We start from the raw sequence: 27,251 nt of genomic DNA, 5'->3' as shown, positions 1-27,251 counted from the left end.
ATTATTTAATTCATTTGCTTTCTACGTGACTTTACCGAAAGAACCAAAAAGTAATTCTTGCAGTCGCAAAAGCGCCAAATCATGTTCAACTTAGTGTTCGACAAAAAATATGTTTGTTTGTGTGTGCACATATGTGCTGAAATGTGTGTGTGTGTAAAAGTTAGGCTCATCAGGCTGACCCGTAGTCTGTGCTTGAAGTTATTGAGGGAGGATGATATGTTGACAATGTAAAGATAGGAATGCCAGAGTATGGAACCTCTGTATCTGATAGAGAATTGATTATGTGTGGTGCGGCAGTGGGGAGGGTGACGGTTACTGGAGTGTCATGTGTTGTATTAACCTAGAAGAGTACTTTGAAGGGTTTTGGTATGATGCCTCAGAGGTACGTGTGTTTTATAGATAAAGGTGCATATTTGTAGTATATTAATTTTGTATATTGACATGACATTGAGTTTCTTATACATATGGGCCGATCAGGTGAGTACAGCGATATAGATGTATAAAACAGGAGAGGAGTGTATTTATAAAAGAGAGGCAGGTGAGTGAGGCAGGAGAGAGGTCTAAGAAAACGATTTAAAGCCACATGACAGAGAGATATTTCGTTGAAACATAAGTCATTTTGAAATTTATATAGAAAAAAAGCACATGGATGATGTACTCACCTGATCTGGTGTTTGAAGCCTTGCAGACCATGACAATTCTCAATAAATCTAAATGTGGGAGGGATTTTTGAGGAAAAGTTGTTAAACCACTTTTTACAAAGGATGTTGGTATGCTGGAACAAAAATGTGTTTGGTACGTTCGATTTTGGATGTTTTACGACCAAAATAAGCAAAAAAGGAAATGTGCCCCATGCAAAACATTAAAGGCACGTAATTTCTTAATGGGGGGAGATAAAGTCATGATCGTCGTGTCTCACACCATGTTTATAATACCTAAAAACACACTCAACACATCAGAATAGGGCTATCTTTAATTTATGAGTAGAAACTGATTGCTGGCTTTCTACTGTGCTCATCCTATTCATGTTGCTAGTGATGACCTGTGACAATATTTGAGCATCCAATTCAATTATAAACAGCTCCTATGCATGTTCAAATGTCATTTATTTTTCAGCCAGTGGAATTTCTGGAAATTATCAAGTTTTTTGTGAAGAATTGGGTCAGGTTTCCCAAAACTCCCCCCAGAAAAACCAGATGCAAAACAAGACGTGGATCACACTTCCTTTGGGAATGGATTCGGGGATATTTAAATTAAGATGAGAAGGTGTCTCACGCAGTCCCGTTCAGACGTCGTGTATCCTCGTGACTCTACTCAACTCATCAGCGTGAGTGTCTCCCTTTGTTTTCCCGTGTCCTCAGTCTCCTCGTGTCCCATTCACAGAGGGGCCATGCATCTTTTTGGCAAAATTATCTTGATGCTGACTATGATGCATCCTCATCTTTCCATGTCTCCACATGCCTTCCCGTATTTATCTATGTTCCTTTAATTCTGCCCGTGGTTTACATGTATCGTTGTGTCTCTCCTGTCTCCCCGTGTATTATAGGTCTCCTATCACTGTGTCTCCACGTGCGTCTGCCACCCCCTGCGTCTCTTTGTCTCTTCACACATGTATCCTTGTGTCTTTCCTCTCTCCCTGTATCACTATAGTTTCTGCTTATCTCCCTGTGTCTCTTAGTGTATCTTTGTGTCTCCCCGTGTCTTGTTCACAGAGGGACCATGCATCTCCTCGCTAGGATCGCCTTGCTCCTCTCTCTCATGTTCACCATGACCAGCGTCGTCGCCAACGTGGCCAAAACCAACAGCAGCGTCGCACAGCCCAAGAGGAAACGTGCGTACATACACCACACCGGGGAGGCCTTCCCCTAGATCGATTCGGTCTGAAAAATATCAACGCCTTGCTTGGCCGTTGTGGATCTACGTGTGCTGGTATTAATGCTTATTTATATACATGTATATAAATATGTACTCTGAACCAGTGGTGGGATTTGCTCGCTTTTTATCGGCTTTAGTGTCACACTCTACTGGTGGCAAATACTTTCTTCACTGATAGTGATGAGAATAGGGTTTTACCCTTTTTTCTGATAACAAAACAGGTGTTAAGTTGTTAAACACCAAACTGATACCTTTTACAAGGAATCATGTCTGCATTAACTACAATACTTGTGGTCAGAATGCATTGTCGTTGAAACTGATTGGTCCACACCAGAGACAGCTTTGTTGCCAGAAAAAAGGGGAAAATCTATTCTCATATTTTGGTACTGATTTTTTTTCATTTGATGGTGATTTATTGTAAGTGTTTACCACGAGCCTTGACGCAATGTAGACCTTTAGGCTGACCATGCCCTATGAGTGAAACCTCTCTTCCATAGGTTTAGGGGACTTAAATTCTATTATTTAAGTTTCTAGATTTTTCAAATAATCCTGACTTCAATTGTGAGAAATAATATATTTATTCCCTTAAAAAAACATTTTTAGAACGTATATCAACCCGGTCCCCATTGTCTCTATGTATACCAGTTCGGGAAGATTATACATACACATACATTATGTAACGCTTTCCAATATGCGTTTGTTTTCGTAAATATTTCATTTGCAATATGGAAGACGATGGGGAAATGCGTTTGCATTTTTGGAAGTTTTTTCTCCCTGGTTTGTGACTCCCAGTTTTGATCAACTCTTGCTTTTAGGATAAGACCCCAATAGCAACAGAAGTTAATACAAACTTGCGTAGGCAATGAATATATTGATATTTTGGTCAGATTGCATGAGTAAAATGCCATTGTCCGTTGTACACCCTCCTCCGCTCGACCCAGCCAAGTAAGTAAAGTTGTCTCCTGAACTAATGTGCCAATTTATATTTGCTTCATCACACCGGTATGTTGGAGAACAATCAAAATTGTAATCGATGTGAATTGCTCTTTAATATTATAATTCATAATTGAAAATCGTTGTGTTTTTTATTTCATTTCTATTGTTTCTTGTTATTTTCAGTTTTAATTGCGGTTTTTATAGTGTTGGTATATCGTTGGCATGTAATTCACATCAATGACAAATAATTAATTCTTATAATAAATATTTTTTTGCATGTATCATAGGCATAACAATCGATTTAAATCGATTAAAGCCTATGCATGTATATATGTTGAACTTATTTAGCACTGTATGTAGCCAACCATGCTAATGTATCAAATAAGTAAAGATGATCGTGACCGTTGCAAATTCTAATAGTGTTCTGGAAGGGCTAGTAAGCTGAAATGTATCACAATTATAGTGGACTTTGTCTGGTAGGATGGGGATGGTTTAGTTTAATTTGTCTGTGTTTGGGTGATTTGTTTACCTTTCTTGTACTTTGCACTCCTATCATATTTGTTGTATTGTTTGTTGTTGTAATGTTCTTACCTGCCCCTACTGGACATCTGTGAAAAAGAGCTTTATATCTCATACTAGCTATACTGGCTTCGCCCGAGACTTTGATTCTTGTCTTGGATTAATACACGGCCTTCGCGGAGGGTGGGGGGGATGCGTGACGTCAGCAGGCACACTTCGTAACGCTGCCGCATGCGGGTGACATCACAGATGTAACGTCATCGCTCACTTGCCGTGCAAAATATATCCATTATTGCGCCCCCCCTAAATACAAAAGTCTACTTTTATACTTTTTGCATTGTGTCCAGTCTGGAAAGTACCCACATGGCAATACCAGACTAATCTGCAGAAAAGCTCCCCTTTTAAAAATTCGTGATTCTTTTTTGACACGGCGTGATCTGACATGGAGAACTGGCAAAATCGTCAAATAAAAAGAACAGTTCAGCGAGCACTACCTCCAAAACAATACTATATTCTGAGTGAATACAAGAGTTAATGGTTGGGCATATGGCAAAGGGAAAGAGGAGGAATTGCATATCATGCATCGCCTATTCGTTGTGGTGAATGTACAATTGCAGAGCGTGGTAGCAAGACAATGCTAAATTTCGATTTAAAGCTTTCGTGACTGCAGGAATTCATCTTCTTGGTTTTTTCGGTAAAGTCACGTAGAAGGGAAGTAATAAAATAATAAAAATAAAACATAATAAAATAATTATGTTTTATTTTATTATGTTTTATTTTTATTATCTTATTACTTCCCTTTTACGTGACTTTACCGAAAAAACCAAGAAGACAATGCTAGTTTATGGTTATATTAATCATACCATAATTATTCTTGTATACAGTGCGACCAGAGCGACCTCCAGATGACATCATGAAGGCAAAATGTGGATTCACATTGAATGAAATTCACGGTAAGCTTATTCACTCATTCATTAAAACATTGCATCCTTCTACCATTCATTCATTTGGTCGTTAAGACTATCACTAATTGTCTATTTTATCATTCGGCAATTTTTTAATTTACACGTTCTCGCATTCACCATGTACATTAGTTGCATTCACTCACAGGTTTATTTATTTTCTCCTATTCAAACATTACTCGAAATATGTATTAATTCCCTCTTGGGTAGATTCACTTCATCCCTCATGAATTCACGAGCTTATTCGCTAATTCCTTAATTCATTATTTCTCAGATTTAGTGTAAACTCAAATATCCCAAATCAACAAATAACCAAACAATTTATTGTAAATTTCTAAATTCATGTAAGTAAACTAAAGCCTGCTCTGGGTTTTGTAAAAGCCCAAGTCTCATAATGCGAAACTAAGGATGTCTTAGGATTCCATCCAAAATGCTGAACACTCAAAAGTGATGTATATACACTCAAGCGTATTTGGATTGTTAGGATTAAGTGGAATAGTCAAATATTCAAAGAGACCAACTAAGGAATATTCAGCATTCTTAGCTCGCAGTGGAAACGCCAAATATTTGGAAATCCAGGAGCGATCATATCTATAATGTTTAAAGGAGTGGGAGAGACACCACAAGTGAGTCCAATATTGCTCCCTTGCTTGAGGTTTTAGTTGCAAGGGGATTGCATTGAGGATGTTTAGAAATCACTTTAATGAGTGTTTTTTTCCACTTGGGAGGAAACCAGAGTATCTGGAGAAACTTCACAATAGCAAGCGAATACAACTCAATTGTTCGCACAGATGAGATCACCAACCCACTGTATGCACTGTCATCTCGTAGACACGTGGTGTGGCTCTCTCTCTGTCGTGACACGTCGCTCCATGCGCTCCTGTTACAGAGTGCAAGATTAAGGGATGCAACGCCGCGACATCGGAGTGCTCCAATGCCAACGTTAGTTTCTCCGGTGAGTCAAGGGAGGAAAGAAGTTACAAAGGTTGGGCTCTAGAGGAAGTGTCGTGATTGAGTGGGGTTAAGTTACAGGATTAGCCGTCAACGCACATTTAATGGGAATGTATTGATTGATTGTTTAAACCTGACTCTCCGGATACGTACATAGAATAATGCATCTACGAATCAATCATGTTTTTTATAGCATGTACATTATAGGTACATTTGTTTTATAGGTGTAAGTTACCTTAGAAAGAACATGCAAGACAATGCAGAGAAAATGTAGAGTACAGATTAGATGGACAGCACGTAGAAGACAATGCACAGAAGTCATGGAAATGTTATGATTTATATGAAGAAATTACGAATTGTCATTGTATTATCTCCCCACTTCAACCTTGTGCTTCAGACTGCCTCTTTGATAAATGTCACGATGTGAGGATTGAGTGTGAGAAGCCACTCAACAATCACCTGAGTCCTGAAGAAAGTAAGTGTGGCCATAAGGTGCCTTAGTTTGGCTCACTGGGCCTCCTGAATTAACTACGCACCATAAAATAGCATTATTGAATGACAATATTTGTTGTTTGTTATTGTAAAATTGATTATGTTCTTCTACTTTACTTGTGATGAAGTCTGTGAAGGGGATGGCTTCACAAAAGTCGACAACGAATGCCTCAAAACAAAAAGTGCTTCGAAGGATCTGCTCGAAGGTGAATTGCACTCTGAGTGGTCTACAACTTGAGGCGTGTGCTTTAGCCGTACAACTGGGTCACCTAGACACAGCTGTAGGTGGTCTTGAGCAAAAAAAATTGATCGTTTTGAGATCAGCCTCTGTGGCCTAGAAGCAGTAATGTTTGTCGGACACAGCTTTGCCATTGCCGACCCACATGCCTGGAACAGTCCTTGCCACTGCACATCCGAGTAGCTGCGTCGCTGCCGTCATTCAAAAACTAAAACAAAACTGCATTCGTGTCCATGTCTACATATATACGTGTGCATGTATGTACGGGTGATTGTAATTTTACCACCAAGATTCGAAATGAGAGGATAATCAAATTAATCCTGCCATTTTAACCATTTTATTTAATGCGATTAATCGTAACACAAATAAATCATTCAACAATCCAATTTAACGATGACAAATAAGACCCGGAGGCCCCGAGCTGCCAGCTATCTATGTCCGCCGGTCAAACCCCATATTGTGGTATGTGACTGTGACCATATGGAATGTCTACATAAATGCTTGCTAAGGAAGAAATGCTGTAAGAAGCTGGACTTTTATGGAATACAGAAGGTCTGGAGGCATGGTTCCAGCTCTTATCACCATGATGGGTAGGTAGATAGTGCTCTACTTGGGGCAGGATAACATAAAATAAGGGGTGTGGTTCTCTTATGAGTTAGATTATGAAGATGATCTATGAGCGTAGGGGTGGAGTATGTAGAAAGTTCCAGTCTGTTATGAGTTCGCCCATTTTTGAACAGGAGGCAAGTACAGTAATGGTGGTAGTATTTGCCTATACCTTCACAGAAGACAAACGCCTGTAAAGGGCATGAACAAAGTAGATGAGTTAGATGTTTTATTTTAACTCTTGTATCCCTTGCACGAACATCATAATCTTTGTCAATCTGCTGCAGATGTGTCAAATGTTTTAATAAGACAGATACCCAAACTCAATAATAATGTGGTCAAGGATCGCAATACCATCAATAACATAATTAGGTTCTTTATATTGTTGTGGTTCTTAACCATCTGTTCATGATCATTGAGGTCGATAATTGGTTTTTTACCCTTTTATCTGGCAACAAAACTGACACCTTTTTTACTGGCAAATGAGGTATCAATGGTGATCATTGAGGTCCTTAATGATAGTGGAAAGGCCCCAGGTAAAGCTGCGTGGTCAGCCCTTCCCTCTTCACCTTGGGATGTGATCGGGATGAGCCAGTTCCTGTTCATCTTTGGTATGACGATGACCAACTCTGTCTCCTACACTCGTCAACGTCTTTATTTGCCTATACGTTTGGGAAGCCTTTTGTATTTGTATGGGCGTAATTTCTATATGGTGCAATGACAAACTAGTCCTTGCAGTCAAGGAATATGTATATGTGATTGTGTAAGTGATCATGTGCATGTACTTACATATCTGTTTATGTTTGCATGCATGTATGTACACGAATGTTGTACCTATGTATATGGTTGCATGTGAATGTGTGTACGTTACTGCACTTTTGTCAATCTACTGCTGGATGACCATACTTCACCACACTAGTCAGTGCGGGTTGAAAGCAGGGAGTGTAGTTATTGTAAAATAACAGCACAATAATGGATGTTGCTGCAATGACTTCTGCTTAGCTTCCAATATCTGACGGGATCAGGCATATTATGGGTAATTTGGTAGGAGACAAGCATTTGTTGCATCACAATATTGGGGAGATGTGCCACTCCTGACTCGTAAAGCTGGTGGCCTTAAAGTAGCACTGTGTAGTCGAAGACTAACAATGGGTGGTGTAGAGCTATAACTGGGTAGCATAGTAGTAATGTTACAAGGTTTAGTTGTAACAGTGGTGAAATGGAACGGTAATGATTATATTTCAATCTTATATGAATGTTTGTTTTGTTTATCATGACATGTAAAGCGTTACTCTTGAATACAGTTATGACATTTATAATCGAGTTGGTGTCATGGACTTCCACATGGACGAGAATTTGTGTAAACGTGTTCTTAATTGTGGGGCCTTGATGTGTGCAGCTTGTAAGGCAGAGAAGTACGTCAAGGTGCGTCGTGAGTGCTTTGAGCCCGTGTGGAAGAAGCGAATCCATGACGTGGGTGAGTGTGCCTTCAACAAACAATACTGAAATAAGAAAATTACACTCATACAAATACACTGTGGTGAAAATTTCGCCTAAAGTTTGGAACGTCTCTCAATAGAATCACTGCTGACATCCAATAAAGTGATACTCATTGTATGGACCTCAGAGCTGATATGTAGGCATATAAGATATACAAGACCCGATGGTCAAGGCATACAAGTGAATAGTGTATATATAGTCATATCATTTACATTTGACAGTGGGATAGTCATTTATAAGATATTTTGCAATGAAGAGCAGGTGTTCTTGTATCATTCCACGTTTTCTTTTGAACTGGATGTCCCAGCTGAAAGTGTTCATTCGCACTAGACAGGTCATCTTGGCATGAGTCTGCAAGAGCCAATAATGAGTGATGCTGCAAATTAATGTGCGTGCATGCATGCACAATTATCATCTTTCTGTTTCAGGAATGAACAATTTCAATGTCCTCTACATGACAAACGAGTTCATCGGTAAGCCTGCTCTTATCCATGGTTGAAATCTGCAATTGAATCAAAACGTTAGATGACTCAGTTAGCTCAAGAGAAAAAAAATACAGCAGCTAAATCAGATTATTGTAGTTTGGAGAGACACCTTCATCAAGCAGTGGATGGGTCATGGCTGATGATGATTATCGTAAATGCAGGTAGACCTCGCTTAGCGGGACCCCGTAGAATGCCGATTTGTTATTGCGCTCGTTGTCCTGGAGATTTTTTTTATTAAATCAAAATATCTCCAAAGTGCTTACGAGCGAGATCACGCAGCAGTGCTGGCCGAGGAAACATAACCACCCTCATCATTCGTTTTCCAATGAGTGATTTCGGCTGAGCAACCCAGGACTTGGTTAATTGGTAACTGCCAACCTACCACCATCATCTTAAATATCAGTTATTCATATTCTTGGGTCTTTCGGTGAAGTCACGTAGATAGGTTCAAAGAAAATAACAAAAAACTACGACGTTTCGATCGCAACACAAGCGATCGTCATCAGGAGGAAAAAAGGAGGGGGAAAGCTGCTGAGGCAGTCTGTTTTAAAGCTTCGAAATGGATGTAGCCCAAGGATCATAAACGAAGTGGGCGGGGCTAGTGATGTTAAAGTGAGACTAATATCGGAAGGTAGGATGGAAACATCACAGCCAGTTATGACTTAAACTGGTTAATAACGTCCTTCCAATGATTGCTCCGTTTGTACCCATCTTCTCGGTTGAAATTGTGTCTGAGTCTATAAATATGGATGGCTTCATGAACGAATTCCTTGCAAAGGTTTCAGTTTGGTGTTTTAGCATCTTAACACCTGTTTTATTGCCAGAAAGGGGAAAAGCCTATTATCAAAACTATTTTATGAGAAAATGGTAAATTGAGATTGTATGAAAAGAGCATTAAAGTACAAATCATAAGAGGAGTGAATAAATAAGATAATGCTGTAACCAGGTTACTTAAAGGAACATTAAAATATATCTTCTGAAACTTGATTGAAGAATAAAAAGGCTTATGTATAAATGGAGAATATTTTAGCCATCTCAAATTTGCTGATGGCATTGTTAATTTAATGAGTGAAAATAAGTCATGCGATAAATCCGGGTATTACATGGTTATGCGTTTTTATAAGAACGAAATGGCATAAATCTGCAATATGGGTTTATATTTAAGATTCATATTTCAGAAAGGTTTTGTTTTACTCACATATTCTAGACTTCATATCCAAGTTTAAAAAAACTTGCTTCATGGATAGCTGTCCTTGGAGCGTTTTCAATCCACCGCGGTGTTCCGAGGATTCCGGTAATCATCGTAAAGTGACAATAATCTGTAAATTATAAGTATTTTCAAATTGGATTTCTAAGTGTTTGATGTCTACTGTGATGTGCAGTCAATAAAAGGTGCATAACTGGTATAAAAATTGAATATTAATCATTAAATGCATTACTGCATTTAAATGCCTTGCTGCCATTTTTATCACTGTTACTAAGGACTGTTGTTGTTTACAGACTGTGCATACATTAAGTGTTTTGAAAATACAGAGGAATGCATTAAGAAACACCATGAGGAAATGGCCAAGAATCCACGTAAGTAAAAAAAGAGTGAGCACTAAAACCGAGATGAGTTTAAACACTCAAGTGAGCTAAAACATTTAAGTGAGTTATAAAACCCAGGTAAACGAAATACCTTTTGAATTCGAAAACCCAGGTTAGCTACACAAGCACCGAAAATCCAAAATCCTGATGAATACAAAACCCCTAGATGTCATAGCAACAATTCTCTATGAGGTGTGTTTTTGGTAGTATTTATGTATCTCTTATATTTCTGTCAGTCAGCCCAAAAGCGACAATGGAGGCTAATGAAGTGTTCCTACATTTCCTTTATTGTACCAGATTTATTATTTTACTGAAAATGTTTTCTTGTTGATGTATATTTTATTATTTTATGTATGGATCAGTGCATTCGATGTTTAACTTTTTACAGTTTTGCTGCTATTGTGTTATACGAATTTGTTAATTCAATGTTACTGATTTCTAAATATTCTGGTCTTGCCCCCAGGTATATATACGGAATTTAGTTTGGAGCACTGTGCATACGTGAGTAACGTCTACCCCAGAGGTGAGGGCTATACTCTACTTTGTCCATGTGATATTTACATACCGAGCGATAAACAGGCATAGTGTGTTCATCAGCATCCACACTGGAGAGACAAGGCAGTGCCTGGCGTACAACCCCACCTGTGTCCTGTGACAGCCTGAGCAGGAGCTTACTAACAGGACTTGGGTTCACAGCCTGTAACGTTTAATCATAGGTTTTTTGGAGATTCTGAGTATATACTGGTTTTTTGTACATATATGTGTGTGGAGAGCAGTAGTGTAGCAGTTAGCATGCTGCACTAACCACTGCGCTCTGAACTCGATACCAAAGTTCTATTCCCGCTCACAGCCAACACCTGTGACGATTATCTGAAATGGTGCTGGGCCTCTGCGAGGTCGACTCAGTCTCAAATGAGTACCTGGTACGGTGTGTAAACATCGCCACTTGGGAGACAACGATGGCCGGGCGTGCTGCTGGCTACTCACTCTCTCGTGTACCGTTCTGGCCTTCATATGTGCTCGCTAATAGCACTTGCTTTAACAGTCTGTTAAAGGCTACATGGGGGATATTGTTTTTTGTGTGTGGTGTGTGCATGTAGATTGTGAGACGCCAAATTGTACAACCACGATGGAGGAATGCTACGGGCTCTATCCGACTCCAAAATCTATGAGTATGTCTTTCCCCTTTTTATGATTTTGGTTGAAAACTTAAAGTTGGACTTTTTGATTACCCTTTATTAGATCTCCAAAAAGTTATATTTGAAAAATAATTATTATAGTTTCAGTGATGCCAAAACTCTCCCGAACACACGATGTGGCGAGTCTAGTCGTTTGAGTCAAATGGTTACAATGATGATACTTAGAAAGTGTATTTAGGGTCGGCATGAATATGACCATAAAATTGGATCAATAAAAAACAAATGCTAAAATAATACATCCATCCAGTTGCAGAGAATATTCAAATGAAAGTTTCTCAGTATAACTGGTTAATTAAAGCAATCCTTCACCGATTTTGATTCACCATGTCTGAACAGCAAGGGTTCGCCTCATAAACCAATGCCATTGTAAGAATAAAGTGACGGGTCTTAATTAATTTGCTTTAAAATTACCAAATTTCTGGGAGGCTCATATGGGAAACATGGTGGACTAGAAACCCCTTCTACCAGTCCCTGTATTATTATATAGTCACGCCCAATCAAAAGCTGGCGCCAATTAATCAGTCTCTTACCCCACACAGAGTGACATAGTTATTTCTGAAATTGGCCCCATCTACTCATCTATCAACCATACCCAAATTGCCCTGTCCTTAGCCCGTATCAAGAGTCGATCTTCAGACTCGGGACAAATTTCACATTTTCACAAACGCTTCGGTACACTGGAACAGCGTTTAGAAAACTGATACTTGTCCTAGCCAAACCAAGATGTTGGAGAACTTTTATGTTGTTTATAGTTTATTCACGACTGTAGTTATGCCGGTGTTAAATCTCTTATGTTAATGCATATTTTTTTGCCAGCGTGTCTTCACAGGTTAATGTATTCACATACATTTACATATTCCCACGAGTGTGTGTTTGTGTGTCCCCTGTGCAGTCCCGATATTCGCCGTTGCTGGAGTTGCTGGTCTATTGGTCATTGGCCTGACCATCTTCACCATCCTCAAATTGAGACGGCGCAAAGATGAAGGTCCACCCTCAACACTACTACTACCACTACACCGACGAAAACCACTACCAAACTACTTAAACGACCACCACTGCTGAGCTTCCACCAGCACATGCTAAAACCGTCATTCCTACCATTATACCAATCACATTTACTCCACCACAACTGCCAAAATTACCTAAACCTTGACTACTAAAACCACCACTAGCAAACCACCACCACAATCGCTCCCACCACGACTAAAATCACTCCCTCAATCATCACAACACTCCACCGCAACTACCAATACGACCACCATCACAATTTCAAAAATCATCATCATCACCACCATGACCAATGCCAGCATCACCATCACCACTCAAAATAACTCAACCACCACCTTAATTAAAACACTTTAGCACCATATTACTTCCCACACTCTCTCTGACCACGAATATTTAACCAATATCCTCACCGCATCCAAACCACCAGGCCTGGCTCAGTGCCTTGAGATGGCCATTATGAGCCACTTGAGACCAAAAACCAATCAGCTCCTGCATTTAAACCTGGGATTACAGCGGTGTTATTTGGTGCATAGACATGGCCTTTATGTGCCTTCTGTTAGGGACAACCAGTCCATAGTCTTTAACTGCAATGTTCTGCGTCACCTCCATTGACACACATCTTTGGTCTCCCTGTAGGGTTTGTACCTGTTGCCAAGTGTTGAGAAGACAGCAGCAACTGTTTTTGATGGAGGGAAGAAAAACACGCGAGGCTTTACCGACAGCGGAGGGGCTCCCCGCGTCTGTGCGGGTCGTGGGGGTCATTTGATTATTCTACATTGGTCAGTTCGGGTTGGTGAAGGCTAGGGGCATAGACATACAGCTATGCACCACGTTGACACGCAATTACCTTTAATCCGTTTTATGCATGGTGGTTTCCTATCCAAGCAATATCCAGGCTCAAATTTGCTTTGCTTCCAAGATCCAATGAGAGTGGGTGCATTCTCAGTGACTTGGTCATAGCTTTACTTGATATGCACTATTAATAATAAAGACAATACTCAATATTTAGGAGCCTAACACTAATATACCGTATGCACGAATAAAATGCTTCATTTTTCCAACATAGTTTACTGTATTGAAATATAATTAGTTTTTCCGAATGCATGTGCGGATATTTTAGAGTAACATTTTTAAATCTTCAAGCAATGCGGTATGACTTTGCATAACGATAGGTGTTGCTTGATTTAAATTAGCTTCAAACAATTGTGTTAATATACTGTATGTTTGAAAACATTAGACACTGTATTCTGTACATAACTTACACTTAAGGCCGTAGTTGCAGTGGTTGTTGTTTAACAGGGTCCTTGGGACACCGTTCATTGCCAAGCGTCCACCTTCCTTGTCACCCACTCTCCTCCGTAAAAAAAAACCCCAACAACTTCAGTTGACTTGCAGGCGCGCTGTTGTAACGACGCATAAGCAAACACTTTAAAGTCTTTCTAGATTTGAAGCTTTCGTGACTGCAAGGATTCATACTCTTAGGTTTTTTCGGTAAAGTCACGTAGGTAGAAAAAGTAAAATAAAAAATAATAGAAGTAATAATATAAATAAAATAATTATTATTAATAATAGAATAAAATAATAATTATACCGCATTGCTTGAAGATTTAATAGAAATAAAAGAATACTTATTATTTTACTTCTATTATTTTTTATTTAAATTTTTCTACCTACGTGACTTTACCGAAAAAACCTAAGAGTACTTTAAAGTCTTCTCATGAAGCAAGCTTGAAGCCCATTTGTCGTCATCCCATTCACACAATCTGCGCTGACGGAGGCAAACGAGGTCTCGTGAGGGCGATGGGGTAAAGATTCTACCAAGTCTCATGCAGAGAGGTGCATTGCCAAGTGCAATTCAGGCAATGGGGACTGAACCATCTGCCTTGTATACATAAGGGTCCCTTAAACGGCGTCAATTGTTCCGACGCGAGAAAAGATACCACGTACAAATCAAACTTTTTCCCGTTCACTGCGGCCTTCATTATGGTGCATTAAAAATTAGGGTGTGTGTATAGTTCTACCGATCTCCGTAAATTTATTTTAAAACGGAGCTATAACGCCTGTGAGAAATTAAAAGCGTATTGTGTAAAATGCCGACTCGAAGTTCCCTGCACACAATACGCACTCGCCCTCTGGTGGTCATTCCGAGAATCGTTGAATGTTGAGTCCCCGCACCCTCTGTAGTAAAGGTGCAGGCTGTGTAATGACATGCTCGCGCCACTGCTAGCGGAAGGGCTTCCTCGTGCAGTATTATTCATTTATTGGGCCCGATTCACGCGTCTGGTCCAATGTTGGTAAAAGCGCAGCAGCAATGAGGCACAATTCATCAAGGCGTGAACCTGGCCCATGCTTCACATTGGTGTATACAGAATCATTCATTCTGGAGATGTCCAGTCGTGGCTGGTCAGAACGTTAACACAAAACAAACAATGCAAAGCACGATATGAGTGTAAGGTAAAGGAAAGGTAAACAAATCACTTAGAAATACATACAAATGACACTAAACAATTAGTTTTTTTTTTATCTTACCAGGTAAACCTCACTTAGCTATTAGCTTCTATACTATTTGCTTATTTTTCAGAAGTGAAAGAGTGTGCGTTCTGTTACCCCCAGCTGACCTCAGATTACTTATTAACTTAACAAAAACCGGATGAATAATAGACAACACTGACTAATCGCTGTCGGTAGTTCAAGGTTGCTGTTAAGCTGCCCAAGCCTCAACATGTAGCATTAATAACACGTGACGTGTGACGCGCGAATATAAAACGTATTGCCCTTAAAACAAAGCCATAATAAAGTGACGTTTTTGTAAATGCTGACTTTCAGTCTCACTTTACTTTATCGTGCTAGTAAGAACCTGATCAACTTGAACAAGTATTCAATGGTGGAGGCCATTTGTACCTGTGTCATAGCCAATTCGCGTTTTTAATGGCAACAAAACACACTCGCCCACAACTGACCGACGCAATTTGAGAGCCTACGCTAATTTGCCACCTGGTAGGATTTGTGGAGTTGTCTGAGCGCCAGGGTGAGTCTCAATAATGTCCTTGAGTAGCAGCAATTCCCCGTCTCCCCGTGCCTTAATTTAAATGTGACCGGTCCACCTGTATTTTAACTCCCCTCTGCACGCATTTCTTATATCACGTTTATTTTTGCACATCCTTCTACTCTATACCCGCCTGCACGATCTTTTTTTATCTTTTGTTATAAACTCGTTACTTTTACCCCATCAAAAATAGGTCGCTACATAAATGATGTCAGTACAAATAAAATGTCAAAACTCTGTGCTGCAACATGATTTTACACGTAAGGGTGTAGTGTTGCGGTGGTAAATTTTTCACGAAAGACTTGGGCGACCGTTCGCCTCCGTAAAAAAAAAAACTTTAAATAAAATTGCAGCCGCAGCTTCGCCAGGGAAACCGAGCCTAGCCTTATGCTAATGAGCTCATTGCGTCACAGGGCCTGGGCTCTGCGGACTCAGCTGGAGCCAAGCGAACAGAAGCGTCGCTCCAAAACGAAGTGGGAGACGGTCCTTGCGACTCCATAATTCCGATACACACGAAGGCACCGCTGCAATAACGCCGAAAGGAACACTTTGAAGGATTCTCTATGGAGCTTCAACACCGTTTTTGAAAATCCCGATCCACGCAATCTCAGCTGACGGGGCGAACCAAGTCCCGCCAGAACGATGGGTTAACGAATCGACCAAGTGTCACGTAAAGAGGGTCATTTCTCAGTGCTATTCAGACACTGGAGACTCCACCATGTGTCTTGTATACAGAGGGGTCCCTTAAACGAGAGCAACGTCAACTACGGGAGATTGGGTTTCAAATTAAAAGTTGGAGATATTACTGCATACAAATTAAACATCTTTCCTGTTAACTGCGGCCTTAATAACAGTGCATTCAAAATAAGTGTGCGTATAGTTCTACTAATTTCAGGAATTTGTTTTCAAAATAATTTACTGTATATGTAATGCGCTGGTAATTTTTTTTAAACGTATTGGTGCAAAATGCCAACTGGAAGTTCCTAACACTATACACACTCGCCCTCTGGTGGTCATTCAGAGAGTTGTCGTGTCCCCCCTCCCCTTGCAGTAAAAAGTGTTCAAAAGTTCGTATGAAGACAAACCAACAAATAGGTTAGAAAAAGTTTGCTGGAGAAACGAGGGGAGGGCAGGTGGGATGGACATCAAAAGGAAATGCGGTCAGCTAGCTTGCACAAGAAAACAAAATACGTTTTCATACATGTGTAGTGACATAGCCCTGACTGTTGTACAGCAGCTGCAACTGCAGGTGGGCACTTCGCGCATCCGCCGCTGAGCATATACGCAGGTGTGCGGGTGTGCCGGCAGGGCAGAGGAACTGGGCCAAAGGTCATGGTAGACCTCGTGAGGAAGCCTCTGGAACCCTTGGCAGGGTTTGAGAAGGGAGACGTGGCTTGGCTCTGCCCTAGCCGCGCCGAGGGAAATAAAAGCAGCGGAGAGCGAGAGCTCCGGGCTGCCGGTTCTGGGATTAGACTCGTCTCGTCGTCGCTGCTGCCTTCGCCCAATCATTGCGCGGCCAGACAGTTTTTGGGTGTCCCGGTCGACGCCGTCGGTGCAACGCAGATAGGGTCGTGTCTGAGACGGGTCGTGGGGCAGCGTGGTCGTGTGAGAGGGGGCTCCAGTGGTGGCGTAACCCAACAATAAAAGGGGAAGATGGTGCCTCCTGCGCCTACCTCGTCTCCGACGGAGTGTGTGTGCGACGCACGCCACCCGCACACACAGAAGACACTACACAAGGATACCGGATGCTTGCATAAGAGAACGTTGATATTTTGGGAAAGAGAACAATTTTGTAAACCGGGAAAGCGATGTGCTGCATGTGCCCCATCCCATCAAAACAAGAGGCATGATGCTGTACATTTGGGCCGTTTAATGCCGAGAACATGCTCAATTACCGACAAGGGTGCCAAACATTGATGTAATGGTTACCACTTGCCATGGATCCTCAAAAGCAGATAATAAATTAATCTTAAATGATTTTCATATAGTTGAGAAAATGCATTGCAATTACCATTATCCCACATAAAATGTGGGCATGTTCTTTTATTTACTGAATATACAATTCAGATATATGCGATGTTTGATGTTACTTTTGTTGCATGATTGAGAAAAAAATGCCATCCTGTAAGGTTTCACCTTTACAAGAAATTGCCATGCATTACCCATGACCTATATTTGTATTACAATGATACCAACTAGAATGAATTGGAGCCAGTGTTGCGACCAGATTTATTCATTCATCTTGCGGTTGACAGAAAAATATCCCGTGGAAGCTTGTGTAACTGCCCCCAGGTGAATGAAACATGTAAGGGCATTCGTTGTTAAAAACAGAAACACACAACGATTAAGACTTTCAACAACTTTTAATGTTCGTATTTGCAAAATTTGTTCAGGGAAACACTCTTTGCATTTACTCGTGTCACAATGTAAAACTGTTCTTTTGCGTAAATATTCGTGCGTTCAGTTTGCTCATTTGTGTATATTAATGTACGGTGTTTGTGGGCATGTTAGCATGTCAGTATATTACAGAGTGCAAGTATTCGAGGGTGTAATCACGTGTTTAAGAGTACAAGTTTAATTTCAGGCGTATATGCATGTGTGCATAAGGTGTTTGTGCGTTTCTGTTAGTGTTGCAATACACTAATAAACTCATCACAAAGCATACATCACAGCTCACGGAAACAGACTTCACCACACCCACCCAGGGGCCCCAACGTGCTCTGCCAGGGGTTTGGCCTTAGGCAACCTATTGTTCACAAACTCGGAGAACTCACTATGAAGAGCAATCGCCCAAAGGGACTAACGGACGACACAGCACCAAGCCTAATCTATACGACACCGTGCTTCCACAATCAGCTTGGGAATTTAATAGTATACAAGCAGATATGCCACATTTATTACGATCAATAATTATCACTATTTAGGAATGGAACAGAGTGGCAAAACAGTATAAGTTAATCTAGGAATGCCCGAGTCTCAAGAATTATGTTTAGGAGGACCTTTGCTTTGGGAAGTTTGATGAATATAACGTATTTTATTATTGTGTTTTTTAGGAAGTTGGAGCGTCTGGAGAAAATAGCATCTGCAATTGTATAACAAGCTCTGTTAAACATACAGATATTATAAAACAAAAACGTTCCTTACTGCTTAACCTACATTTCCTAAAAGTATAAGGCATATGTGATTAGGACAGAGCCGAAAGCACTTCCCCAGAACTGGAATATTTGGGCAGTGAATGCAATTTTCAAATAAGAACCTTATAAGTTATGCAATCACATTAACAATTATCTTGTCTTGATGATGAAGGGGACATTGGGTCTTACATGAGGGATGTCACAAATAAGAACCTTCAAACGATCCACAGGCCGTGTATGCCTCTATACTGTTGATTTGCATCATATGCACCACGCTGCATTGGACCATTCTAATGTGGACCTCGTATCAAGGATCATGACGAAGAGCCCAGTTTTACACAGCACAATGAACTCACAAGTCAGTACAGGGTTCATCGCAACTATGAAGTAGTCACGGTTGAGTTTTTCTGAAGTCTTCATCTAAATTTCCTGCCAATCCTTTGGAATGATCGGTAAATGGCGAATACATGTATATTTGTATCATAGCATGTATGAATAACATGGTATGGATATAATGGTGATGGATAAGCATTATACAATGCTTATTACAAAACATGGTTATCATGGGAGAAATATTAAATGACTGAAATATTCTTTACGTTTCCCTTTAACTACTTAACTCAATATTAATCACATTGGACCTATTTAGTAAGATAGGGAGACGGGGTACGAGGCTGTTGAATAGCCATATTTTGAACAAACCCATTCTGATAATTACAGGTCTTTATCTTTAAAAACAAACATTCACACCGAATCCATATATATTTTTGTATCTATTGTTTTTTTTCAATTATGTGCGGAATGCAACCAGAAATTTCACATTTGCCGATTTGATTGGCTGCTGCCTGCTGGGTCATGCAACCTCTATGTAATCTTGCTTGGAACTTCCTGAAATTGTACAGTATCTAAACTATGAAACAGATCCATTTCACTTGACAACAAATAACTTCACATTCAACACCACGAACTATTTCAGTTTTAAACAGTTTTTATATACAAAACATTGACTTCAGCTTCTTTCCCGACGTCATAAACCTTTCCAATTTAAGCGAATGGATCTTGTTAATATTTCCTATTGTGCTAATTATAATTTAAGGTAATGCTAATAACACCGATTCTATTTCAGTGAAGATGATTAATTGTAATTTTGGAAACCATAACTAAAAACTCCACTGGTGAAGCCTCTTCATCTGGGGCCTTAGTCAAGGCTCCTTGGTCAAGCCCTCACTGTTTGAAACAGGTGTTAAGAGGCCTTGCTCTAGCACTTTGGGCAAGGCCTAGTATTACAAGCATGGCCCAGTACTAGGTGACAAACTAGTTTTGGAGACACTGATCTAGTATTAGATCATTTTTCCTGAAATTGCAGTGTGCAGCATGGTACTCGAATCTGCATTCTCGACAATGAAACTTGGTATGGTATGAGAAATGTTTAATAAGCATTGTCCTAGTACTATTATCTATGGGACATGGCCTAGTCCTATGACTTAGAACTTAGAAGCATTGGCCTAACACTCGAGGTTTTAGTGTGGGCCTTGTGTTAAACACAAAGTATTATGGCCTGAGCATTGAGACCTGGGATCCACTCCCAGGCCCTTATAATCAAGGCCTACTCATCAGGCTTGCGTTTTGGTTTCTTGGGGTTGCGGGAGCGGCTCTTAGCTTTGCAGAGTGGGCAGATGGGCGCGTTGCGGTGGATTTGCTGGTGGCACGAGAGGCAGGCCTGCAATGAGAGAGTGTGCACCATCGTTCATGATGCCTGCCAACTATCGGAGACATGGAACATCGATAGACATCCCAGGGACTAATGACTTTTACAATTCATATAAATACTCTTTGGGTACTTTTTGGTTCTTTAGGTAAAGTCACGTAGGTATAAAAAAAAAAAATCACGACGTTTCGATCGAAACACAAGCGACCATCATCAAGTGGAACAGATACAGCAGGAAAACTGCTGACATACATTCACAAAACATGTGTGATGTGTACAAACTACCATGGTAGCCTCTTGGGGAGGGGTAAATCCAGAAGTAGATTGATTATGACAAATGCTAATCATTAAAATTATATGAAAATTGCATGTTATATTAAAGCTAACTGAACAAAAAAGTTAAAACAAAACATACAAACAAGTGTAGAAGCAAGAAAAATAAAAAAAATATATGCTTCTTGAATTAAATAGCAAACCTGAATTGCAACAATTCATTCAATCACTAGGAGGGGACGAGTCATTACATACATAATTATTACGGAAGCGTGAAAAACTGAGCATTTGATAAAACCTGCATTCACTAACACCCTAGTTACACCACCTGCAGTCTCTCAACCTGTTATACCATAACTCGCTATTGTTTTGACCCCATGTCCCCAGCACCTTCATGGGGGGTGGCTGCTGTCGGAAGGAGGCCCCCCCACGAGCATCGGGTTTGCGCGAGGCCTGCAGTTGTTGGGCGGCAGCAGCAGCGGCTGCGAGGGACTCGGGGATGGGGGGCTCTGGAGGGTCTGTGTGCCAGTCAGCCTTCTGCTTCTCAAAGTACCTGTATGCAGCAAAAGGGACCAGCACCAAGGGTCATTCATTCACTCACCAATACATACGAAGTATTCCCTTCTGCTTTTAAAGTACTTGCAAGGCGAGCCTAATGTTTACTCATTCACTTACTCTTACACAACATCATGCATTTAAAATTTACTCATCAATGCAGGTTGTTGTGATTAGTGATGGAATCTTTATGGTGGTGCCAATTTAGCAACAGCTTGTCTTCCTCGTCGGGTGGAATCGTAAGTGCGGTGGCATTGTTGGTATTTCATCCTAGTCAATGTGGTGCCCATTCTGGGTTATTCTGATTGGTGTTACAAGTGCAGTGTTGTTATGAGTGCAGTGCCCATACTAGTGAAAGCTTATGGCTATTTGGGCAGATCTACAGTGTCAGAAATCCTATTTCATCTTCAGTGCCGTATCATCATTGGCACAGTATATACGCTATAGAAGTGCTCGTTGGGGAGAGGTCTGTGTTGTCATAGGTCTAGTGTCATAATTGTGGTGTTACCTTAAGTGTGGTGTTGTCACAAGTATGGTTTCTTAAGTTTGGTGTTGTCTTAAGTGTAGTGTAGTACCTATAGTGTTGTCATAAGCATATTATCACGTGTGGTGTTTTAGCTGTGGTGTTGTTCTAAGTGTAGTGTTGTTATAACTATGGCGTTGTACATGTGGTGCCGTCACATATGGTGTTGTTGTAAGCGTATTGTCTGGATTATGTGGCGCTCACTCTAGTGACAGCTTGTCATCCTGGTCCGGGAGGTCCGGGAGTCGCTCGGCCCCAATCGCCGCTCTCAAGGCATCCATGCTCTCGCGGAGCGGCCTATATTCCTCGTGGAGGCGCCGGGTCGAGTCCAGTAGCCGCGACAGCTCGCTTTCCGACTGCTTGATGGTGCTCTCCATCTGAGAACCACCAGCATGGGAAGAACACCACCAATATACCAACCATGAAACCACAACCACAATGGCATCACGAATGCAGCAAAATCGTTCATCTTTTCTCATAGCAGGAAGGCTGATTTGTCATTAATATTTGGAAAATCACTTGAGGAAAAATATGTATAACGTAAAGGCAACCAAGCTGCTTAATTTGAATAGCCATTTATTTGTAACTAGCCTTTTGCCTGTCCAAGGACTGGTGTATTGCAGTAAATCTGAAACTTGCAAGCAAAAAGCAGACCACAACGTGATATTCATTGCATTAATGCGTGTGCAATTTGTAAGGGCACAGTGACACAGACCTATTTCATTTTAAGGTTATAATCCCTTATTCATCAGGACGTACTTTTAACTTTGATGTCTCAATAGTGTTACGGAGATCGCGTGACGTGAGGGTTCTGCCTTTGTCGTGAGGGTTGTAAGTTGACGCCCAGGAAGGGGGAGGAGGCGCCTCGGCCCCCCATGTGGAATGAAGTCAGCCGATAATTATTATGAATGGGGGGGGGGGTGTCCATTTGGAGGACGTCACCTTATAATGATTATTAATGAGGGGGGTCCATGTGGAGGACGTAACCTGTTCATGATTATTAATGGCGGCTGGTCGACGTGTAGTGACGTCACGAGCGTTGCACACAGACATTCTTGGCTCATTATAGTAGGTAATAATGGGGGGGGGGGGATGTCCATTTGGAGGACGTCACCTGCTCATGATTATTAATGAGGGGGGCTGTTCGATGTGGAGTGACATCACTTGCGCATGATTATTAATGAATAGTGGGGGGTGTGTCCATTTAGAGGACGTCACCTGATATTGAATATTAATGAGGGGGGCTGGTCGATGTGGAGTGACATCACGAGTGTTAAGGACAGACATTCCTGGGTGATTATAGTAGGTATAGCAACAAAACCGCTTTTTAAAGCAATGTTTCCTTCACATATCCATCTCTCCACATTAACGATTTAAGTATTTCTAACACAAACCATAAACTTCACAGCCTTCTAGGAGTACGTAATTTCAGGAGTATTATTTCAAGACAAGCAAATTCTAAAACAGTTTCAACATAAGAGTATTTAACCTGCAGTCTTGAATTCAAATGAAGCGTTCCTAAATTTGAATCGATGTTCTCTGCTCATTCTTCATTTAAATGACTCCTCTTTACATCACATGGGACGTGTTTCCAATCAAAAATCATGCATGTGCAGTGTGTAAAAATATAATTTGCATTTAAACGAACACTGATAAACATGGAGATATGGACTGCAGTAGACTGTAAAGACTGCAATTTAATAAATAGTTTATATAAGAGAAAGCAACCCTTAATGACCCTCTATAAAAAAAACGAGTGAACAGAGTGCAAGTGAGTGTTTAGTGAGATGAGTAAGCATTGTGAAAATTTCAAATTGTTTCCAAGTAAATATTGTTCAAAGTTATTTAAAAAGGGGGCTATTGCATGAGTGAATACACATTTATCGAAACAAGGAGCCAAGCAAGTATTGTGTATGTGTGTTATGAGCAAGTACTTAAGTAGTGTGGCATTCCACGCATGAGCATGTTGTGCAAACGTTGAACGAGAGCGTGTTGTGTTAGCAATTTCACGGTATAAATGTGATATTGGTATGGATGAATGTTGTGAGTACACCAAGTAGAGGATTGTTGTGTGCTTTGTGCAAGTGAACATATTTTGTGGGTGAGCATGTTGAGTAAGCCCTGAACGAATGGGTGCATGTTGTGTAAACGAGTGATTGTGTCTGGTGTGAATGAGGGAGCGAGGCCTGTGTGAATGAGTCATTTTAAAATGAGCAATCAGGTTCTGTTTAAACGAGTACACGGGTGTTTGTGTAAATAAGCAAATAGTGTATGATGTTATTGACAAGCGAGCCTACTGTGTCAACGAATGAGCATGCATTGCGTAAAAATGAACACGCAGTTTGTGTAAATGGCTAAGCGTGTGTGCAAATGGACAAGCAGATGTTGTGTGGGTGAGCAAACTGCACCAGGTTGATGTCAGCGTGAATTAGACGGAGTTCCTCCACGTGTGCCATCTTCTCCTGGAGGAGCAGCTCCAGCTCCTGCCGAAAGTCGCGCAGGCGCCGTTCCTCTCCCTCCAGTGCCGAGAACTCGCCTCGCAGGCGCGCCTTCACGCTCTCCATCTGTACCAGCTTCCCCCTGCCCCATCACCACCACCACCACCAACAACAACAACAACGTGATCCGCCGTCACCGCCATCAATACAAACGTCAACACTATCACCTCACCATAAAGGTTCGAGTTCACGTCTCTAAATCTGCATCAACTTGCCCCTGCCCCCATTTTCAACACCCCCATCACTGCCATCAACACCACTAAGATCATCATTAAAACCATCACCATCTGCCCCAGGAGGCATGCCTTCACACGCTTTATTACCACCAACTCCCCTCTGCATCATCTCCATTTACACCATCAAAACTACACCGGCACCTCACCCCAAGAAAATCGTTACTACCCAATTACAGCGATACCTCGACTTTCGTCCACTTGACTTTCGTCGCTTCGCTCTTTCGTCCGATTTCATCCCAAACCTTTCACGACGTTCGCGCCACGTGCCATCTTTTTCGTTCAGTCTTTGAATAGAAGCCGTTCAGTGAACATCTCTTATATTTGTGTTTATTCATATATTAATACTGTACTTATTTCCGTGATTAGACTGTCAACAATTCAAATAAAGGCTCTGCTTCGTCCATTTTTACCAGACGGAAGTGCAAGGTATTACTGTACTCAAAATTACCCGCAAAATTACGAAACGTAGCAAACATCGCCCCCTATTGGCACACTAATGCGTGAGGTGACTCTTGCAAATGAGACCATCCTGGGCAGTGCTGGCCTGGTTAAAAAAACTAATTGAACGAATGTTTTCCACGAAAAGCGATCTCCACACACACCCACTGCCAAATTAAAAACATATACACATCACCACACTCACACAGAAAAGCACGTACACACATACACACACGCATGTCAACCCAGCACACGCGATGACATGTATACAGTCCGCAAAACCAGCAGCCACAAACATGCACATAAATATACACCAATACACACTACCCACACACCACGACCTGACCCACCACACATGCACACCACCACCACTCGCCTGATCTCCTTGATGCTCTCGAGTTTACACAGAACCTCCTGCTCCTCGTCCATGTCTTAGCTGTGGCACAAACACAGGCAACGCGCCGGGGGTCAGGGTTCTCGCAGAGTAAGGTCACCGAAGTCCAAGTAAAAGGGGTTCGGGTAAGGCTTAAGGGATAATGTTCGGTTTAGGGTGGAATTCGGGTTATAACGGAATGAAGTCTAATACTGGGGGCGATGGCTTAGCCTATAATGGTTGTGGGATGGGGCTTATATTGAACCAAAATATGTATTTATACGGGAGGAATCCGTTGAGCTATTAAGCTCTTTTTCACACGATAGCGGGTCGGGATGGGATTGAGGTCAAGGTTACCGCTATGGTTAAGGTTAGAAGAGATTTAGGCCATCGTTTTTTTTGCTCGAACAGTTTTACCGTCTAGGCCAGGCTTAGCAGGGTCACCGCGCTGTGGTCCAATAGCGCTATGCTAAGGTTTGCCGCTGTGGCTTAAAGCCGGTGCTATGATGAGGCTGGGGTTTACCCCGGTGGCGCAAGGCTCGGGTGTATGTCCAGGCTGTGGTTATGCCGCTCTGCTGGGGTGACCGCCGTGTTTATGAACCCAAGCGAGCAGCTCCAGCTCCTTACGCGAGTCCCTTTGTTAGCGGCGGCGACACGCGGTTTGCGCATGCGCGTGATGAGACCCCCCCCCATCACCCCCACCCCACCACCACCAGACACAGCAACGGAAGTGCGCGGAAATTGAGGGGAAGGGAGCGGAAGTTGGCGGAGATTGGAGGGGTTGAGGGGGGGGGTAGAGCGGGGGGAGGGGTTGAGGGGGGGGTAGAGCGGGTGGGGGGTTGAGGGGAGGGAGAGCGGGGAGGTTGAGGGGAGGGAGAGCGGGGAGGGTTGAGGGGGGGGAGAGGGGGGGAAGGTGAGCAGGGGAGGTTTAGGGGAAGGTCAGCGGGGGGGGGGGGTTGAGGGTGAGCCGGGGGGGGGGTTGACGGGAGGGAGAGCGGGGAGGGTTCAGGGGAGGGAGAGTTGGGGAGGTGAGGGAGAGCGGAGAGGGCGGTTGAGGGGAGGGAGAGCGGGGGAGGGGTTGAGGGGAGGGAGGGTGAGGGGAGAGCGGGGGGGGGGGGAGAGCGGGGGGGGGGAGAGCGGAGGGGGAGGGGTTGAGGGGAGGGAGAGTTGGGGAGGTGAGGGAGAGCGGAGAGGGCGGTTGAGGGGAGGGAGAGCGGGGGAGGGGTTGAGGGGAGGGAGGGTGAGGGGAGAGCGGGGGGGGGAGAGCGGAGGGGGAGGGGTTGAGGGGAGGGAGAGTTGGGGAGGTGAGGGAGAGCGGAGAGGGCGGTTGAGGGGAGGGAGAGCGGGGGAGGGGTTGAGGGGAGGGAGGGTGAGGGGAGAGCGGGGGGGGGGAGAGCGGAGGGGGAGGGGTTGAGGGGAGGGAGAGTGAGGGGATTGAGGGGAGGGAGAGCGGGGAGGGGGGTTGAGGGGAGAGCGGGGAAGGAGGGGGAGTTCAGGAGAGGGAGAGCTGTGGGGGGGTGAGGGTGAGCGGGCGGGATTGAGAAGAGCCTAGAGACACGAGGAGCAGGAGCCACAGAACATCAGGAAGGCAGTCCTCTCTCTCTTTATATATGAAGGTGGTATGGGTAAATTGTTGAGTGTTTCACGTGGGAGAAAACGGGAGCACTCGGAGAAAACCCACGCGTGCGAGGGGGGAAACTCTATCCCATGCAAACGGACCAGGTTGCTGCCATGCAGGACTGCCTGTTGCCTGTTAAGGCTCCTCCAATGCCTACGAGACGGAAGTTTTGCACACATTTTTATGACCTAACAACCCTTGCCTCCACAGTGCTGGAATTACAGGCATGCGCCACCACCAACTCCCAGTGTGTTTTAATACCCTAACAGCGTATACTGTACAATGTTACGTAATGTTAATGCTCACCTGATATATTTTCTAAATATATCAGGTGAGCATTATTTAAGTATAACTTGCTATTAAAACTAACATTGTTCCCTGTATTCTGTGAACTGTATTTTTCCTGAGCATGCACCAGATGTCATGCCGCCTCAATGGGTTCTCACATTGTCAACGGTTTGCACGTTCACTGCTTGTTACAGAGATTCACG

At 42.3% G+C, this 27,251-nt stretch overlaps 2 protein-coding genes across 3 annotated transcripts; one reads left to right on the top strand and one right to left on the bottom strand.

Moving 5' to 3' along the window:
* Positions 1-1,193: 1,193 nt before the first annotated feature.
* On the top strand, positions 1,194-15,171 carry LOC144718896 (uncharacterized). The gene is made up of 13 exons (XM_078594488.1): positions 1,194-1,327; positions 1,713-1,831; positions 4,215-4,283; positions 5,182-5,247; positions 5,641-5,718; positions 5,864-5,941; positions 7,979-8,056; positions 8,508-8,552; positions 10,065-10,142; positions 10,615-10,674; positions 11,252-11,323; positions 12,243-12,335; positions 12,995-15,171. The coding sequence occupies exons 2-13, from the start codon at positions 1,720-1,722 to the stop codon at positions 13,018-13,020; spliced, it is 855 nt and encodes a 284-aa protein (XP_078450614.1). The 5' UTR covers positions 1,194-1,327; positions 1,713-1,719; the 3' UTR covers positions 13,021-15,171.
* A 2,577-nt stretch (positions 15,172-17,748) lies between these two features.
* On the bottom strand, positions 17,749-25,820 carry ZC4H2 (zinc finger C4H2-type containing). Of its 2 annotated transcripts, none has more exons than XM_078594489.1 (6): positions 25,666-25,820; positions 25,146-25,205; positions 24,006-24,177; positions 21,802-21,974; positions 20,910-21,072; positions 17,749-20,258 (listed from the first exon to the last, which is right to left on the bottom strand). In XM_078594489.1, exons 2-6 carry the CDS (start codon positions 25,196-25,198, stop codon positions 20,145-20,147), a joined length of 675 nt encoding a protein of 224 aa, XP_078450615.1. In that variant the 5' UTR covers positions 25,199-25,205; positions 25,666-25,820; the 3' UTR covers positions 17,749-20,144. The 2 variants fall into 2 exon arrangements, with proteins under 2 accessions (XP_078450615.1, XP_078450616.1); XM_078594490.1 differs by having other exon boundaries at positions 25,770-25,803.
* Positions 25,821-27,251: the final 1,431 nt, after the last annotated feature.

This window comes from Lampetra planeri, chromosome 5 (assembly GCF_965212315.1).
Source record: "Lampetra planeri chromosome 5, kcLamPlan1.2.h2, whole genome shotgun sequence".
Lineage (NCBI taxonomy): Eukaryota > Metazoa > Chordata > Hyperoartia > Petromyzontiformes > Petromyzontidae > Lampetra > Lampetra planeri.
This window is presented reverse-complemented; position numbering and strand designations above follow the sequence as displayed.